At 42.4% G+C, this 19866-nt stretch overlaps 1 protein-coding gene across 1 annotated transcript in view; it reads right to left on the reverse strand.

Moving 5' to 3' along the window:
* Nucleotides 1-19866, reverse strand: part of LOC144755590 (hatching enzyme 1.2-like) — a 59446-nt gene that overhangs the window by 20887 nt on the left and 18693 nt on the right. Inside the window, exons 4-6 of the mRNA XM_078644699.1 lie at nucleotides 17030-17182; nucleotides 15943-16060; nucleotides 14732-14910 (exon numbers count right to left, since the gene is read on the reverse strand). Coding sequence (XP_078500825.1) covers nucleotides 14732-14910; nucleotides 15943-16060; nucleotides 17030-17182 — 450 coding nt within the window. The remainder of the gene's footprint in view (nucleotides 1-14731; nucleotides 14911-15942; nucleotides 16061-17029; nucleotides 17183-19866) is intronic.

The raw sequence follows: 19866 nt of genomic DNA on the forward strand, positions 1-19866 counted from the left end.
CTTATCTCGAATATTTCCAAAAGTTGATAATAGGAGATAGCGATGTTAGCGACTGTTTCCAGTCGCTAACATCTTGGCATGCCCACTTTGCATGTCATTAGTGATAAATATCACTCACATGCAAAGTGGGACCCAAGATGGTCGCTATCTCCTACTAGCCGTCGCTAACTGGTGTTAGCAACAGCTAGGTAATACAGATATAATTTTATCTCCGCGAAGCGGAGCGCTGTTACAAATATATATCTTGTTTTTGAACGTTAATTTCTCAAAATGCACTGAAGCACATATATTGAGACATAGCAAAGGCACATCGGGCTACCAGTCCCTAATATTTTACCAAGTTTCGTGCAAATCCATTCAGCCGTTCGATTATTATTATTATTTTTTTTTTTTGCCCCGCGGGGCCCTTTTAAAACCTCCACATCAAACCTAGGGGGTCAGCGAGGATCTACTATGCCCCCTTATGGTCATTTGCCCCTTCGCTTTGGCCTCCTCTTGTCTCTCGATCCTACCGAGAGACAAGATGGCGGCCGCTACGTACTGTTTGGAATGTTTACAGACACCGGAGAGCCAATCAGCTTCGCTTCGCAAAGCTCCGTAACGCGAAAAGTACGCGAAGCGGTGCGCTGTTACAGATATATATCTTTTTTTGAACGTTAATTTCTCAAAATCCACTGAAGCACATATATTGAGACCTAGCAAAGGCACATCGGGCTACCAGTCCCTACAATTTTGCCAAGTTTCGTGCAAATCCATTCAGCCGTTCGATTATTATTATTATTTTTTTTTTTTGCCCCGCGGGGCCCTTTTAAAACCTCCACATCAAACCTAGGGGGTCAGCAAGGATCTACTATGCCCCCTTATAGTTATTTCCCCCTTTGTTTTGACCTCCTCTTGTCTCTCGATCCTACCGAGAGACAAGATGGCGGCCGCTACGGACTGTTTGGAATGTTGACAGACGCCGGAGAACCAATCAGCTTCGCTTCACAAAGCTCCGTTGCGCGAAAAGTCCGCGAACCAGAGCGCTGCCCGGTCCGCTGTTACAGATATATATCTTTTTTTAAACGTTAATTTCTCAAAATCCACTGGAGCACATATATTGAGACCTACAAAAGGCACATCGGGCTACCAGTCCCTACAATTTTGCCAAGTTTCGTGCAAATCCATTCAGCCGTTCGGGCTAAAAGTGAGGCCAACCGCCCTATGGAAAACTCAATGTTAAAAACACGTTTTGGGACCCCCCTTTTTTCTCGGCCCCCCCTTGACGAACCCCCCCAAATTTTCAAGGGCTGCTCAGAAACAAAATGTGCCATTTTCCTGAAAATTTCAGCCAATTCCGTCCACAAACGCCAAAGTTATTAGACATAGAATTTTCAAAAAACCCATAGAGAAAAAATCCTAACTATATATACCTACTGGCGACCGCCAGTAGGTAATATATATATATATATATATATATATATATCCAACAAAGTGCAGAGACCCATTAGGAAGCAGCCACACACGAACTCCGTAGTGAACTCTTTATTTTCAAGAACCTGCCAGCAGGAATACAAAGGTGACGATCCTCAAATTTAATCAGCTATCAAATGCATTTCGAGAGACGAGCTCTCTTCCTCAGTGGCAAATTCGTCATCTGCCAGAACTCTCCCCTTACATAATCAGTCCCCGCCCTCTGGGCGTTAGCAATCAGTGGCGTTTGTGGGATCTGTAGTCCGTGTCAGGTAGGGTGTGTTCCTAGCGAAATGGATCCAAAATAAAACCAAGTGGGAATGACGACACATTTCGATTGTTTGCCTGCCTTGCTTTAAAGTTCTCAATAGAGTGTTCAAAGGGCAACCCCTGCAATGTCCTTAAGAACGTTCGCGTCCACTTGCCCTCCGTAGTGAAGAGGGCTGGCTCTGTAACAACAGCGGGCTGCATTCCACGACCGGGCGACCGTCTATAAATCCAACAAAGTGCAGAGACCCATTAGGAAGCAGCCACACACGAACTCCGTAGTGAACTCTTTATTTTCAAGAACCTGCCCGTGACGAAGGAGTAATTCTACTCCGAAACGCGTAGGACGTTGTGTTCTGAATAAACTGCATCCAGAATAGAGGCCACGGCTCCGTTGTTGTTTGTTTCCATCATTGGAGGAGGGATCACGCCGGTGAGACTGTGTTAATATATATATATATATATATATATATATATATATATATATATATCCAAGCTCCAAATATCCAAGGGTGTTCACCCATAAAGAAAATAGCACTCTCAGGGGTCGTTCCACAGATGATTTATTACGGGAACGGTACAGCAACGACGCGTTTCGCCATGGGGCTTCTTCAAATTGTGCAAGGAGCCGCGGCGCCTGTCTGCTTATAAGAACGTCATTATTTTAACTAAAAGCAAGGAAGGACTATGATACATGTTTACACATGGCCGCCATCTTAACATGCAGTAACTCATATAGGAACAATGCAAGTTTACAATGGTAAGCCCTATTATAAGCGTTATATATGTATGTACAAAGAAAGAATTCATTATTCCCAAAATTCATACACCCGTGATGGGTTATAATAGTCCTCGCTTCACATGCTACAATCATTCCCAAAATGGGACGGTCTTAAGCAAAGTCGAATCTGTAACATCGGAATCAGACGCAACCGCTGAAGAGGCGGCAAGCGAAGATGGTGGTGATGACGTCTCTCCTTTTCATGTAGAGTACAAAGTTATGCGCAAACAACAGTTAGAGGGAGGCCGGGGAAAGCCTCCGGACAACCGAGGGGCAAGAGGAAAACGCGGCGGGGGGGTGGTGGGAAGAAACCCACTAGGATCCCCACCGGTCACACGCAGCAAGAAACCCTTCTACAAGAAGAAGAATTGAGAGTGGATTCGGACAATTTGACCATCATCAACCTGACCGACAAAGTGTTGAATAAAGAAGAGGAATCCATATTAGAATTAGGGTTATCCTACTGCCCACGCAGAAACTTTGAATTTGCGCAGACGAGAATCGATGTTTTCAAGTTCACAAGAAAACTGAAACTGCATAAATTCTTTAAGCTGAAACCACATTGTGAACTAACTATGCCAACTACTTACATCAAGCCTACAGAATTGAGATGTAGTGAATTGGGAGGTTTGAGAACTATGGAGGGTCTGCATCAGGAAATCAACACAGGAGGGGATGGTGATGTAACCAATACCCAGATGTTGGAAATATGGGATGTACAACAGAAGGGAGGAGCTAGTGGTTTCAAACCAGCGTCTACCTTTATGCCAATGATGGCAGCTGATGCCATAGACACCTTCTCCGAAGCTGTATTGAGGGATCTTACGAGACTGAGAAACACGAAAAAATTCCTACCAGGAAGAGGAAACTTTACTAAACATCAACAGGTGGCTTTAAAAACTTTGAGCGAGGATGCTGGGATAGTATGTAAGCCCTCGGACAAAGGGGGTAACATTGTCCTGCTAACCACCACCCAATATGAAACGGAGGCCTTACGCCTATTGGGTGATACAAACACTTATATGACTGTAAACGAGAAAGTTTATAATCTGAGTGTCAATGTATACCATGACATGATATTAAAATGGTATCATCTGAATATGCTTAATACTGATGAACACCTGTTTTTGCGATGTCTTAGTCCTGTGATCCCTACATTTTATTACCTACCCAAGGTTCACAAAAATATGCTTAATCCACCGGGCCGTCCCATTGTAGCTTCCAATGGGAGTGTTACAGAAAATCTTTCTATTTATGTGGACTCTTTTCTTTCTCCCTTGGTTATGTCCTTGAAGTCCTATTTAAGAGACACAAAGCATTTTCTAAATTGCATTAATGAGGTGAAATGGAAAACCAGTTATTGTATGATGGTCCTTGACATCACAAGTTTGTATACGTGTATTGCTCATGGGGATGGCCTGACAGCTATGGCCAGCTTTCTAGACAAACGGCCAGCACGGTTTTATGAACACAACAAGATGCTACTGGAGTTCATGACATTCAGCCTCAATAACAATATATTCCTATTTGGAAAACAGCTGTATAGGCAAGTGTCTGGAGTAGCGATGGGCGCCTGCTCCGCTCCTAGCTTTGCGAATCTTTTCGTAGGGTGGTGGGAGGAGCAGGTGGCCTGGAGTAGTGCCAATCAAGAGTGGAATAATCGTATTATAGGATGGCATCGTTATATCGACGATTTGTTCATCATCCTAGATTCCACCATAGAGTTAGCCGGCACTTATGTTGATGTTCTCAACAATAACAATGTAAATCTTAGGTTTTCTGGACAGATCAGTTGCACTTCAGTAAACTATTTAGATCTTACAGTTTACATTGATAAAGATGGTAAAATGCAAACTAAACTTTACAGAAAAGAAACTGCTGGGAATTCTACACTATGCGCTACCAGCGGTCATCCCCGTCAATTAATTGACAGTATTCCTTATGGGGAACTATTGAGGCTCAGAAGGAATAATTCTAAGGATGAAGACTTTGAAAAGGCAGCGGATGCTAGCCTGACCAGATTTAAAATAAGGGGGTATAATGATGTGGTACTCGCACGAGCCTATGAGAGAGTTAAGAGAATGAAGAGATCAGAATTGTTGAAACCCAAAGTGAGTGTGAAAGCTAGGAATGGCACGTTCCGGTTAATCACCACTTACTCTGCTAATGCGGGTCTCATTAAGAAAATCTTTAAAAAGAATTGGAATATTCTCCTGTCTGACACCATCATAAAAGCTGATCTACCGACTAACCCCTTAGTTACCTTCAGGAAAGCGAGGTCCCTGAGGGACCATCTGGTCTCAAGTCATTTTCTCCGTCCTGGAGAAACCCCTAAATTACCTGTCCTTAATGGGTTTTACCCATGTGGCCGCTGCAAGGCTTGCAAATTCAGCAAGCGTACACTTACCTATAAAATACCGGGTTTGGCGATTCCTAAACGTATCATGAAATTTCTAACATGCTCCACGCCTTATGCAATTTACTGTCTCACTTGTCCGTGTGGCTTAAATTACATAGGCAGCACGACCAATGCAGTAAAGCTGCGCATTCTGGAGCATATGCGTGCAATCGCTAAGAAGGATGAATCTTACCCCGTAGCAAGGCATTTTCAAAGTAAACATGGGAGCAATAGGGATCTGTTGTCATATGTTTGCCTGGATAGTGTGCCTGCCAACATCAGAGGGGGTGATAGATTATTAAAACTCAGACGCCTGGAATCCAGGTATATTATAGATATGCAGAGCAAAAATCCCAAAGGTCTCAATATGCATGAAGAGCTAGCAGTACATTTAGGTTGATTTACTAGGACCTGTTTCTCGAGATTCATTTGCTGTACTTGCAATTTTCTTACCTTATTTTCTAATGTTCTTGTGACACATCCATTTTGTAAGATATATTTTGTGATAATGTTTTTAAATTTATGTGATTCGGCCCATCCAGGGCGAGATAAAATGGTCTTTGATATAAAGACTTTGCTTAAGACCGTCCCATTTTGGGAATGATTGTAGCATGTGAAGCGAGGACTATTATAACCCATCACGGGTGTATGAATTTTGGGAATAATGAATTCTTTCTTTGTACATACATATATAACGCTTATAATAGGGCTTACCATTGTAAACTTGCATTGTTCCTATATGAGTTACTGCATGTTAAGATGGCGGCCATGTGTAAACATGTATCATAGTCCTTCCTTGCTTTTAGTTAAAATAATGACGTTCTTATAAGCAGACAGGCGCCGCGGCTCCTTGCACAATTTGAAGAAGCCCCATGGCGAAACGCGTCGTTGCTGTACTGTTCCCGTAATAAATCATCTGTGGAACGACCCCTGAGAGTGCTATTTTCTTTATGGGTGAACACCCTTGGATATTTGGAGCTTGGACATTATTAACGGGTACACCCCCGTTTGTTTGTGCACCCGCTCGAGTGTGCTACCGGCTGGTGTTTGGGAGCAGAGGAATATATATATATATATATATATATATATATATATTTATATATATATATATATATATATATATATATATATATATATATATATGTATGTATATATATATATATATATATATATATATATATATATATATATATATATTGCCGCTCTGTTGCGTCAAAGGACCGGGGCACTCGTAGGCGGGTGCCTCTCGTGGTGACGCCCCACGTCTTCAAATTGCCTCTCCGATATCCTTAAATCCAAAAGAAATCCGGCACTCACAGAAGAAGTATTTAGGTTCGTTTAATGACAACAAACACTAAGCAGACAAACGCGTTTCGGTTTTCCTTCGTCAGTGTCTACCATTGACACGGAAGGAGGCAGGTTTAAAAACATTTCGTCATTGTAGGCATGTACATAGAAAGGAGACTTACGTAAAACCCTGTGAGCAAAGTTATATCATTATCTATTACATTCTAATATCGTTATATAGACAACACACATTAAAATTCATACATGCAGAATTTACAATTCACTTTTCTCCTTTGTGTAATTTAATTAGGAGACCTGAATAATCATTTGATTACTATGCCTTTTCCTTCATTTACAGGCACTTCTTAGTCGTCTTTATAGGTGTGTTATTAAGCCGTGGATCGGCATTTCTCACAGGGTGTAATTTCAAATTTAGAATTGGGGCTCTTACTTTCCTAGGTGAGATGATAATTCTTCATTCCTATTAAGACCTGTCGGGACCTTGGTTTGTAGGTCTATTATGTAATGGGACTCCAACCTTCTTAGTCTCCGTAACCTATCTCCACCCCTTGGGTCCACAGGTATACAGTCCAGTGCAAAATATTGTAGCAATTCTCTTTTACTCTTGTGTCTGATGGCAAAGTGTTTCGCTACAGGGTAATTAAAGTCTTTATTGACAATGGCTCGTTGGTGCTCAAGTATTCGTAATTTGACGTTTTTGACAGTGCTGTCTATATATTTCAGTCCGCATGGACATATCAGGCAATATACTGCATGAGTAGTTTGACATGTGAGAAATTTTGATATTCTTTTCTTATCACTCATCCCTGGTATCTCATAGGTGGTTACTCTCTTGCTGTTCTCACATGCCTTGCATTTTCCGCAAGGGAAAAAGCCCGGCATCTCTCTTATTCTCCCAGTAGTGTCTATTTTGTCAGCCAAATGGCTGTGTACAATTTTATCCTTTATTGATCTCCCTTTCCTGAAGGTGATTAAGGGTGAGATTGGAATATCCTTCCCTATGATTTGATCAGTTTTAAGGATATGCCAGCTTCTCTTAAGTATGTTTCTCAGATGGTTTGAATCTTCTGAGAAGGTGGTAATCAGTCTGAATTTGCCCCCATGTTTCTCTTGATTTCTTTCTCTTTCTTTAAGTAACTCTTCTCGAGGAATTCTCTCTACCCTTTTAAAGGACTTTTCTAAGAGGTTTTTGTTGTATCCTCTAGTCTGGAATCTACTAATGCTCTCTTGAGCTGCTTTTATGAAATCAGTATTCCTTGAGCAATTCCTTTTAATTCTAAGGAGTTCCCCATACGGGATACTCCTCGCCAATGAAGGAGGATGGCTGCTTTCGGCATGTAATACCGAATTGCCGGCTGTCACTTTTCTAAAAAGCTCTGTTTCAATTTTCTCACCTCTTAAAGTCACTCTCAGGTCCAGGTAATTTACTGTTGATACATTTATATCCGCTGTAAATCTTAAATTCATTTTGTTCTGATTTAATTCAGCTACAAACTCTTCTGCAGAGGTTACTGACCCTTCCCACACAAGGAAAAGGTCATCGATATATCGATACCACAGTTTTAAATTTGCTGCCCATTTCTCAAATTTGGGGCTCTGGGTGACCTGCTCCTCCCACCAGCCGACGAAAAGATTTGCGTAGCTGGGAGCGAAGCAGGTCCCCATCGCAGTCCCCGTGGTCTGTCTATATAGTTGTCCCTGGAACAAAAAGATATTGTTGAACAAGCAGTACTTTATAAACTCTAAGAGCATATCATTGTGTTTGGCAAACTTCATAGGTTTCTTATCAAGAAAATACTTAATAGCCGCCAGTCCCTGCTGATGATCGATGCTCGTATAGAGACTGGTTATATCCATGGTTATTAATATGTACATTGGTTTGCATATCACATCCTTAATCTTGTTCACAAAATCTTTAGTGTCCCTGATATAGGAGTCTAGCTGTAGAACGCTCTGAAAAAGAAAATGGTCAATATAAATGGACATATTTTCAGAAACACTTCCGATGGAGGAGACAATAGGTCTCCCCGACGGATTTTTATTGTCCTTGTGTATCTTGGGTAAGTGATAAAAGGTGGGAATTGTTGGGTTATTGTTTTTCAGAAAAAAATACTCGTCAGTGTCTAGCATGTTGTTGCTGTGCCATTTATTTAACAATGTTAGATATCCAGTGATACTCTCCTCATATTTGATTCTTGTTGTTTTTTCATAGGATGTCCCATTGTCCAATTGTTTATGTGCTTCTTGACAATATTGATCTCTTGACATCACCACAATGTTTCCACCTTTATCTGATGGTTTACAGATTATGTTCTCATCCTTGTCCAATTTTGTTAGAATTGCTCTTTGTTCTTTTGTCATATTTGTCCTTATCTTTCTCATTTTTTTCTGCTTTTCTCGAAATTTTATCAAATCTTTGGTTACAGCGTCCGAGAACGCATCGATGGCATCATAAGGCATTGTAGGTACGAATTGTGAGGGGGGTTTGAAATTAGTCGTTGGTGCCTCTTGTTCGACTCCCACTCTTCTAGTTCTTTGTGTGAGTGAATCTACTACCTCCCTGCCTTCTTCTTCCTCCGTTCTCAGGTCCTCCAGGATCTCCCAAGTAGTGAGATCATGAAAAAACAACAAGAATCAAATATGAGGAGAGTATCACTGGATATCTAACATTGTTAAATAAATGGCACAGCAACAACATGCTAGACACTGACGAGTATTTTTTTCTGAAAAACAATAACCCAACAATTCCCACCTTTTATCACTTACCCAAGATACACAAGGACAATAAAAATCCGCCGGGGAGACCTATTGTCTCCTCCATAGGAAGTGTTTCTGAAAATATGTCCATTTATATTGACCATTTTCTTTTTCAGAGTGTTCTACAGCTAGACTCCTATATCAGGGACACTAAAGATTTTGTGAACAAGATTAAGGATGTAATATGCAAACCAATGTACATATTAATAACCATGGATATAACCAGTCTCTATACGAGCATCGATCATCAGCAGGGACTGGCGGCTATTAAGTATTTTCTTGATAAGAAACCTATGAAGTTTGCCAAACACAATGATATGCTCTTAGAGTTTATAAAGTACTGCTTGTTCAACAATATCTTTTTGTTCCAGGGACAACTATATAGACAGACCACGGGGACTGCGATGGGGACCTGCTTCGCTCCCAGCTAGGCAAATCTTTTCGTCGGCTGGTGGGAGGAGCAGGTCACCCAGAGCCCCAAATTTGAGAAATGGGCAGCAAATTTAAAACTGTGGTATCGATATATCGATGACCTTTTCCTTGTGTGGGAAGGGTCAGTAACCTCTGCAGAAGAGTTTGTAGCTGAATTAAATCAGAACAAAATGAATTTAAGATTTACAGCGGATATAAATGTATCAACAGTAAATTACCTGGACCTGAGAGTGACTTTAAGAGGTGAGAAAATTGAAACAGAGCTTTTTAGAAAAGTGACAGCCGGCAATTCGGTATTACATGCCGAAAGCAGCCATCCTCCTTCATTGGTGAGGAGTATCCCGTATGGGGAACTCCTTAGAATTAAAAGGAATTGCTCAAGGAATACTGATTTCATAAAAGCAGCTCAAGAGAGCATTAGTAGATTCCAGACTAGAGGATACAACAAAAACCTCTTAGAAAAGACCTTTAAAAGGGTAGAGAGAATTCCTCGAGAAGAGTTACTTAAAGAAAGAGAAAGAAATCAAGAGAAACATGGGGGCAAATTCAGACTGATTACCACCTTCTCAGAAGATTCAAACCATCTGAGAAACATACTTAAGAGAAGCTGGCATATCCTTAAAACTGATCAAATCATAGGGAAGGATATTCCAATCTCACCCTTAATCACCTTCAGGAAAGGGAGATCAATAAAGGATAAAATTGTACACAGCCATTTGGCTGACAAAATAGACACTACTGGGAGAATAAGAGAGATGCCGGGCTTTTTCCCTTGCGGAAAATGCAAGGCATGTGAGAACAGCAAGAGAGTAACCACCTATGAGATACCAGGGATGAGTGATAAGAAAAGAATATCAAAATTTCTCACATGTCAAACTACTCATGCAGTATATTGCCTGATATGTCCATGCGGACTGAAATATATAGGCAGCACTGTCAAAAACGTCAAATTACGAATACTTGAGCACCAACGAGCCATTGTCAATAAAGACTTTAATTACCCTGTAGCGAAACACTTTGCCATCAGACACAAGAGTAAAAGAGAATTGCTACAATATTTTGCACTGGACTGTATACCTGTGGACCCAAGGGGTGGAGATAGGTTACGGAGACTAAGAAGGTTGGAGTCCCGTTACATAATAGACCTACAAACCAAGGTCCCGACAGGTCTTAATAGGAATGAAGAATTATAATCTCACCTAGGAAAGTAAGAGCCCCAATTCTAAATTTGAAATTACACCCTGTGAGAAATGCCGATCCACGGCTTAATGACACACCTATAAAGACGACTAAAAAGTGCCTGTAAATGAAGGAAAAGGCATAGTAATCAAATGATTATTCAGGTCTCCTAATTAAATTACACAAAGGAGAAAAGTAAATTGTAAATTCTGCATGTATGAATTTTAATGTGTGTCGTCTATATAACGATATTAGAATGTAATAGACAATGATATAACTTTGCTCACAGGGTTTTACGTAAGTCTCCTTTCTATGTACATGCCTACAATGACGAAATGTTTTTAAACCTGCCTCCTTCCGTGTCAATGGTAGACACTGACGAAGGAAAACCGAAACGCGTTTGTCTGCTTAGTGTTTGTTGTCATTAAACGAACCTAAATACTTCTTCTGTGAGTGCCGGATTTCTTTTGGATTTAAGGATATCGGAGCGGCAATATATATATATATATATATATATATATATATATATATATATATATATATATATTTTCCCAAGGTCCAGAAGAGCTCAACAACCCTCCGTGTTAAGGCAAGGGCATTTTTAGGGTTTAGGGATAGCCGGGTCTGGTAGCTCAGTGGACTAATGCATCCACTGCAGGGGGCCTGGGTTCGACCTCATTGTCACAGGTTCAAATTCCAGTGGGTCCACTCAGCCTTTCATCCATCTGAGTTCGATAAAATGAGTACCATTGAGTTGGGTAACAATAAACATCTGTTATTCAGCACCAAGATACTCCGTCAGAGGTGAACTTACATTTTTACAAAATACAGATGTTATGTTATGTGAAAGTATGGGGTGACCAAGTTTAGGGTGGGTAGGTATTTATAAGTGGTATGGGTATTTTTAGGGTTTTACTGTGGGTAAGGGCCGAAACCACATCTCTGGTCACCTGAGAGACTTCCATTAGCTTCTGGTCCACAAAAGAATCACCTTCAAGCTCCTCACGCACATCTACAAAGACCTGCACAACAACGGACCTGAATACCTCAACCACCACCTCTCCTTCTACACACTGGCCAGACATCTCCGCTCTGCCTCTCTGGCCCTGGCCACTATACCACAAATCTGAAAAACATTGGCTGGCGGAAGATCCTTCTCCTACCTCGCTGCAAAGACCTGGAACTCCCTACCTCTGCACCTCAGGCAATTAATGTCACTGTCTCAATTCAGGAAGGAACTCAAGACCTGGCTCTTTGACTGAACTGCAGATCCCCTCCTCCCCACAAGCCTTGAGATGCCTATGGGTGAGCAGTCGCACTTTATAAGAGCCCTGATTGATTGGGTAGCAATGTTTTTTTGCGGTTTAGGGTGGCTATGGGTTTTCGGGTGACAATGGTATTTTTAGGGTTTAGGATGGGAAAGGGTATATGGGTGGCAAGGGTATTTTTAGGGTTTACAGTGGGTTAGGGTTTTTTGGGTGGCAAAGATATTTTTAGAGCTTTGGGTGTGTATGTGTTTTTGGGTGATATGGCTATTTCTAGGGATTAGGGTGGGTAAGGGTTTTTGGGTGGCAAGGGTATTTTCAGGGGTTAGGGTGGGTATGGGTATTTGGGTGGCAAAGGTAATGTTAGGATTTATGGGGTTGAGTTTAGGGGATGTGGGTTAATAAGGTAAGATGTGTATATATGTGTGTGTGTATATAAAGGGTTTTTACTTACCTGCAAAGTACTTACATGTTCGTTCTAAAGGCATGTGCAATAACGTTTTTCGTAGTAAAGACGCATGAGTTGTAATGGACGTGTTGTAATGGCAAGTGCGGTAATGGCATGAGTTGTTCCGTCATAAAATCATTAAAAGGATTCCAATGCTACTCTAGAGAACATATTATTAGCAGTGGGGCATGTGATATTAAAATCTTTCGCGATAGCAGAACTGGGGTATGTGATAATAAAACTCTTTCCTGGTAGCAGCAGAGAGATGTGTGACAGAAAAACTTTCTTAGGAAGGCAGCAGTGTAATAAGTGGTAATAAACGTTTCCTTTGTGACAGCATTTCCAAAGTGCAATAAGAAAAGTTTCCATGGAAGCAGCACTGGGACCTGTGATATATAACATGACAGTATTTGAATGAGTTACATTTTAACTCATTCCTTGTGAATACATGCAGTATAATTAACCACAAGTGCACCGAAACCAAGAAGCTAACAGAGTGCCAAAGCTACCCATCGCATCACAAAATAGTTCATCCTCAGCCTCAGATGCAGGAGAGTGGGCAGTTGTTCTAGTGCTGTGGGTGGTACTCATAGTACGGCCTGCGGGCCGCCAGCGACCCGGCAGGCCTTCCTTGGCAGCCCGTGGACCTTGCAGGTAATGTGCCCATGGCCGCGTACAGCGAAAGAGAGTGGAGAGAGAGAGAGAGTGGAAAGAGAGTAGAGAGAGAGACTGACTGAGATACTGACTGACTGATTGACTGGGAGACTGACTAACAGAGACTGACTGAGAGAGACACTGACTGACTGACTTAGAGAGAGACTGGCTGAGAGAGAGAGAGACTGACTGAGAGAGACTGACAGAGACTGACTGACTTAGCGAGTGACTGAGAGATACTGACTGAGAGAGAGGCTGACAGAGAGAGACTGCCTGACTGAGAGAGACTGACTGAGAGAGACTGACAGAGAGAGACTGACTGAGAGAGACTCTGACTGAGAGAGACTGACTGACAGTGACTGGCAGAGAGAGTGACTGATAGGGACTGACTGACTGAGAGATTGATTGACTGACTGGAAGATTGACTGATTGACTGAGAGAGAGACAGACAGAGAGACTGACTGACAGAGAGAGACTGACAGAGAGACTGACTGACTGAGAGAGAGAGAGACTGACGGAGAGAGAGATTGGCAGAAAGACTGACAGAGAGAGACCGACTGACTTAGAGGGAGATTGGCTGAGAGAGAGACTGACTAAGGGAGAGAGAGAGAGAGAGAGAGAGAGAGAGAGAGAGAGAGAGAGAGAAAGAGAGAGATAGAGAGAGAGACTGTGATGGAATTGGGGTGAGCACCCTCAACATACTTTGATCTCTCCTCCCTTGTTACCTAGATCATGGACCTGCATTTTTTTTATTTTCTAATGTTAGAAAGATGATGCTATGATCGATCTACTACATCTGGGTGATTATTTCTCCAACTGACCCAGTAAATACTACATTTTACCTACTTAGGATGGGAAGAGGCATCATAGGGTTACCCTTCCCTATCAGTCACTTCACTCCGCTTTACTTTTGCATATGTTTGACAGAATGACCGGCACAATTGTGGATGAGGCATGTGTGACCTACCACAGACACATGATTTTCACGTTGGTTTACAGTTCCTGCAACGTTTGAGATACACCTTCACGTTTTTTCCAAAACGTTATCCTCGTCTTCCAGCCAACGCTCTTCTGGCTTTGATATACAGTTCACATAATTGCTTTCCCTATTAAAGCTTTGTGATGGTGCCTCTGAGTCTTATGACTACCATACCCATGTTAGTGTATGATACACAGAGTGCTGCACACTTCCTTATTGTACGGTAATGGTCTTGGTTCCTGCTCTTCACTGGAGTGCCTTTTCACTTCCTGTAATCCACAATTGTTAATTTCTTCAATGGTGACTTCCTGGCACCAGTTATGTTATTTAGATAATTCGCATTTTCAACATTTGCAGTCTTGATCAAGTCAGGTGAAAAGGACTAAAAATGACAAACTACGTACTTTGCTGATATCGTCAATCGTGTACTGTTGTAAAACTTGGTTTACACCTACACCATTATGCTGCAATGTATGCTTACGTTTTGTTTTTTTTAACCAGGTCCTGAGGTTACTGGTCCAGTAATACCAGTTTATTTGTGTGTCATCGTGGCTGTTCCATTTGTACCATTTATTGTCACAGTGAAAGGCTTGGCATTGCCTCTAGTTATTGACTCCACCATAAGTCTGCATAACCCTTGCCTTCCCCATATACCCTCGTTCTCATAGCATCCCAAAAAGGCTGATTTGCAGAATACAGAGGTTCACCAAACCCAGGTAAATAAAATCAGTATATATTCTATGGCATCTATAGGGCATAGAGTAGATCAAGTCTTAACCCAGCTTAGTTACCTCGCACCTACTAGACTTACCCGGCACCACATTCTGGAGGAGGATGGTGACAAATTCATCGCGGTCGCTGCGGTTCTGTTCATGGTGGAAGCCCAGGGCATGGGTGAGCTCGTGCTGCGCCGTGCCGGTGAAGACACATCCGTTCCTCTGTAAAGACACCACCTGACGACCCCCGATTCGTCCAATGTAGGACCAGCATCTACAGAGGGGAAAGGTGCACTGTGATGAGCACTCTTACACTGGCCGCTCGCCTATACTAGACTCTCACCCGGCTCTATGCAGGCCTCACTGCCCTTCAAAGAACTGGAACAAGGGGCAGAAGGTGAAATATATGTGTCCAAGGGTGTCCTTTTACAGGTTCTCACCACTTCAATAATGAAACCGTACTTAAATAGTGCATCGCTTTCCTTACTTTCTAATGGCGTTTTAGTGAACCTCCTTACAGAATGGGTTTCTTTACCTTGCCACTCTTAACATAAAGAGCACATCGTTCCTCTATTGATAACCCTCATACACCTATTACTAACAGTGCAAAGTTGAGGGACCCGGAGCTGTCTCTCCCCCACGCCCCCAGCCCCTTGAGACCCTCGCTGGTGAGTAGCGCGCTCTATTAGCCACTGACTGATTGATTGATTGAAAGTGACACCATTACTTATTGGCTTGTGAATCAATGCAAAACCGTTCCACTGTACCAAAACTGGCCCACACCCCTCCGACCCACCGGGGAATGTCCGGTGCCCGCTACGGCCAGGCCGGCTCTGCTGGGATTCGTTTAGAGTTCTATCCCTTTAGTATCTCAAGCCCGCAGGGTCCACAATTCGATTATCATTTATACTCAAGTTGTGTTAGCCCAACTATGAGTTTATCTGATTCAGTCCAGTCAAGCCACACCACCCTTATGCAACACTTACTACCTTGTGCATTGTCCTTATCTTTTTAGGGCTTCCAATGTGTGCGATACAGATGCTACATATTCTTCATTTCTCTGATAGAGACGTCTCTATCAGACGTGCTGATGCCCACTAGCATCACTCACATATACACATGCACTCACCTAAGAATCAGCCATTGGATACTGCCATCAACAGTAATCACAGAACCTGTCATACAAATTCTCATCTTGCACTATGCCAACAATGCCCGATCAGACACAGTGCCATCACTTGGGCTGTCAAGAAAATACCCATCAAACACTTCCCATGGAAATGCCCCATGAAGCACACATACGGACCCGTTCTGTGGTTCGATGAAGAGATAGTCGCGTTCGTTTGTTCGAGGTCTGAATGAAATACAGGTGCGTGTGGCAAATGATTGTATGGCACCCATTATCACTGCTCGCTCATTCGGGGCTGATAGGAACAAAGAATCAGAGAAACAAGTCAAAACACTAGTTGTGAGTTCACAAGATTATTGCAAGAACAGCCACTCCTAAAGAGGCAGTCTACATTATTTATGACGAACTCAATGAAACTGTTGGCATTGAAGCTCCACTTAAGTTGACCATACATGACTACAGGCCAATGAACAGGCTAAAAGTCCATGCTATATCTGCAATAGCCACAGCTGGGTATGGCCTGCAGTAATGGCAGTTATAGGTCTCTGATTTGCTAATTCATGTCCATATGATCACACAAATGTCTACATCATTGATATTGGTGGTGTTGGATAGTATTAGGTCTTTCGTGGATCAGGGCAATTTATCAGCCCTGATCCTTTTAGATCTGTCTGCGGCTTTCTACACAGTGTCTCATCGCCTTTTGCCTCATAGGCTGCATGAAATGTATCTGCATTCCTCTACCTTGCAGTGGTTTAGTTCGTTTTTAAGTAAAGATCTCATTCGGTACAGCTGCCCCATTTTAAACCTAGCCCTCAGGGACTGAAATGTGGAGTTCCTCAGGGATCCTCCCTGAGACTGATCTTGTTTAACATCTATTTGTCACCTTGGACTGTCAAGGCGTAAGGCCTTGAGATCTTTATGTATGCTGGTGATACTCAGCTGATTATTTCCATCGACGACAAGTACTCTGAGACTCAGGGGAATTTAAGTGACTGCCTCTCTGAAGCAGCAGGGTGGTTGCAGGCATAGTGTTTAAAACTTATTTCAGACAAAATAGAAATCTTGGTTTTTGGTGGGGTCTGCAAGGTATGGTATGGAATGATCATTGCTGGCCTTTGTTGTTAGATCCCGCACCAAGGTCTAAAAGGATGGCGAAGAGTCTGGGTTTTTTAATTGATGATTCTCTTTCAATGCAGGAACAAATTAAAATCCATAAAACAAACATGAAACATGTCAAAACAAACGATGTCTAATTACTTACAGTAGGCGGGAGAGATCTCAAAGGGCACTAGCACCTGCCCGTTGGCAGCGCTGGGCCAGCGGCACCGGTCGGAGGCACATCGGTCTGCGTTTCCCAGGGGGTCCACTGCGATATCACCAAACACAAGGGGTGGCCAACCAAAGGGAGATTTACCTGAGAACAATGAAGACAGGAGAAGAGCAACTGAGGTTATATTCTGAATATTTCAGCCATCTATTGCAAAATCTGGCAGGCTTCATGCTTGTTATGAACTCCTTTGCAGTTAAAGCTTGCACCCTCACCACTATAGCCACAGAGTACAGGCAACTTCATGGAAACAGCTTTTCCGAACCTTTATGCCTGTAGTTATCTGTTTATGAACCCTACAAGATCCTTTGTTAACATTGTTACATGCCTGGAGAGCAGGAATATGTCTGCATGTTACTACAAATTGTGAAATAAAAACAGATTTTGAAAGCAACTCACGTTAATGGTCTTAACTGAAGCATTTGCTACAAATCTCTAGATGAAAGTTTATTCCCTTCATTTCCATAGAATAGGGTTGTGGGCATCTAAAATACATCCTGTCATAAGTAAGTAGGAAATTAATTCTGCTAGAGGTCTTGCTGTTCCGCTGCCTAATACGCATCCAGCCTTGTTCCTCCATAGGGTGATCACACCCCTGCAGGACATGCAAGATGGAGCTGAAATATCAGCCATATGTATGTACAGCCCGAATGTCCAAGGAAATGCATGGTATGGCATGGTCTGTATTACATGTAGTTTACCAGCAGGATCAATTCCGTACTTTGCACTTGGTCGTAACACAGTATATACAGTGTTTTATTTATTGTTTAAAAGAAATTAATCTATCACCTCCCACAGAGTCATCATAGAAATGTTAATGGTTCTTGAACAATTAAAATGGGCCTGTGTATCATGCCAAAATGCACAGGTCATCTGTGTGAACTTGGGAGCTAGAAAATATCTAAAATCCCATTCTGTTGGTTCCTTGGTGGTTCCAAAACGGGTAGGAGCTGTTAGGATGGCATATTATTTATTTTGTTGTGTTATCTTGCTTTCACTTATGTTGTTATTCCATGTTACTTTCATTGTTACCTGTCAGAAGCTGCTTCTGATTCCAGAATGCTTAAGGATTGAGGATCAGCAGTTGCCGCAGGGAAATCGAAGATGTTGGACAGGCATTTATGTACTGCCGTTTATGAGGAATAAACTTGGATTTTGAGATTAAAGACAGCATTGTGTCTTTACATTTGGCGACTAGTATTAAATGCCAGGAGAACCACGCAGTGCAGTGGCAGAGCTACAATGAGGATTCATTGGCAGTTTTATAAACCTTTCCTACTGAGAGTGGAGACTAAGTGGTGGTCAGAAATAGTAAAACGGCATACGGCTTATGGTAAGCCTGAGAATACAATCGGACATTTTAGACCGACAGTATTTTTTCTAACTATTTTAATACCATAGATGAGGAAGGAAAGATATCGGAGGATCAGAAGAAGAGGATATTTTTGCATTTTGTTGGTCCAGAGGGATTGAAAGTATACGAACATATGGTTAAAGATACAGGTGAGGCAGGTGATGCGAATGTATTTGATAAGGCTAAAAGTTACTTTGATCGATATCCTGCACCTAATGAGTGTAGTGGTATAATTGATTTGGAAAACACAAGAACCATCACTCAATCATGGTGGATAGTTGTGGGACATTTAAATTGCTCCCACATATCTAAGTATATGCTAAACTCGCATGTGAACTAAAAGTTAAGTGACTGTCAACGATGCGGTAGGTTTGCATGCTGGTGAGGCACCTTGAGGAAGGATTGACTATAGGGCCCACCTCCTCACAATATCCCAAGGTGGAACAAGCTACCTTTAATTAAGACCGCATGCAACAAGTACTGTTTTCACCAACAGTGGGGGTTCTGTAAGTATTGACTGCACAACACCCAGAGTTTACCATATTCTTTGGTCCTGAAGAAAGCCAATCTGACCCGTAAAGGCAAAAAATCTAGCTGGAACATGTTGACCACATCATGGGTAAGCGGGAGCAATTTAAATATCCACAACTATCCCCCGTGATATTCTAATATTAACCGAGAGTCCTGAAAATAAAATCGCAACTTGTGGATAGGAGTCTCAAGTTAATTTTATGTTCACCTCACGCTGGCACACACACAGCCACAAGATCACTCCATCATAGAAACCAGCTCTGCTGTAATCAGGTGTCGCAGCACACCATGGAAGCACTTGGCCACCAGGGTGGGAACCCAGTGATGAAGCATGCCACCTACTAGGTAGGTGAGTGAGTGTTCGTTTATAAACACTATGGGCCTAACTACAAAGTCTGCCACAACAGCTTCTCAGTCCTGGGACCGACCGACCTCCCGTCAGCGGTCCCAACTGACTAATTAGAATGCGACGAACACTGTTTGGTTGCACTCCTACATTTTCCTATGCTTGCATGCATAACAGCCATAAACTGTCCGTAATACATGCTCCCATAGAGAAATTGGGGGTGCTGCTCATCCTTGCACTCTGTGACAGGCACCTCAAGGTACCTGCCATGAGGTGTAGGACTCAACTGTGGCACCATAGGTGCCCCCCTGGTCCCCAACCAGAGGCTACACACACAAGGGCCCCGAAAAACGCTTTACGGCATGGTTTTCATGTTGGTCAGGCCGGCATGGACACCATTCCGGAAACCGTGCATCGTAATCCCAAAGGCGGAAAGGCCTGCACTTTGGGATTACGAGCTGATTGACTGGCCAGATTCAATTCCGACCGGCTGATACATAATCAGCCAGTTGGAACTGAAACTGACTATTGGGGTTGGAT

Source organism: Lissotriton helveticus, chromosome 5_1 (genome assembly GCF_964261635.1).
Source record: "Lissotriton helveticus chromosome 5_1, aLisHel1.1, whole genome shotgun sequence".
In the NCBI taxonomy this organism is placed as follows: domain Eukaryota; kingdom Metazoa; phylum Chordata; class Amphibia; order Caudata; family Salamandridae; genus Lissotriton; species Lissotriton helveticus.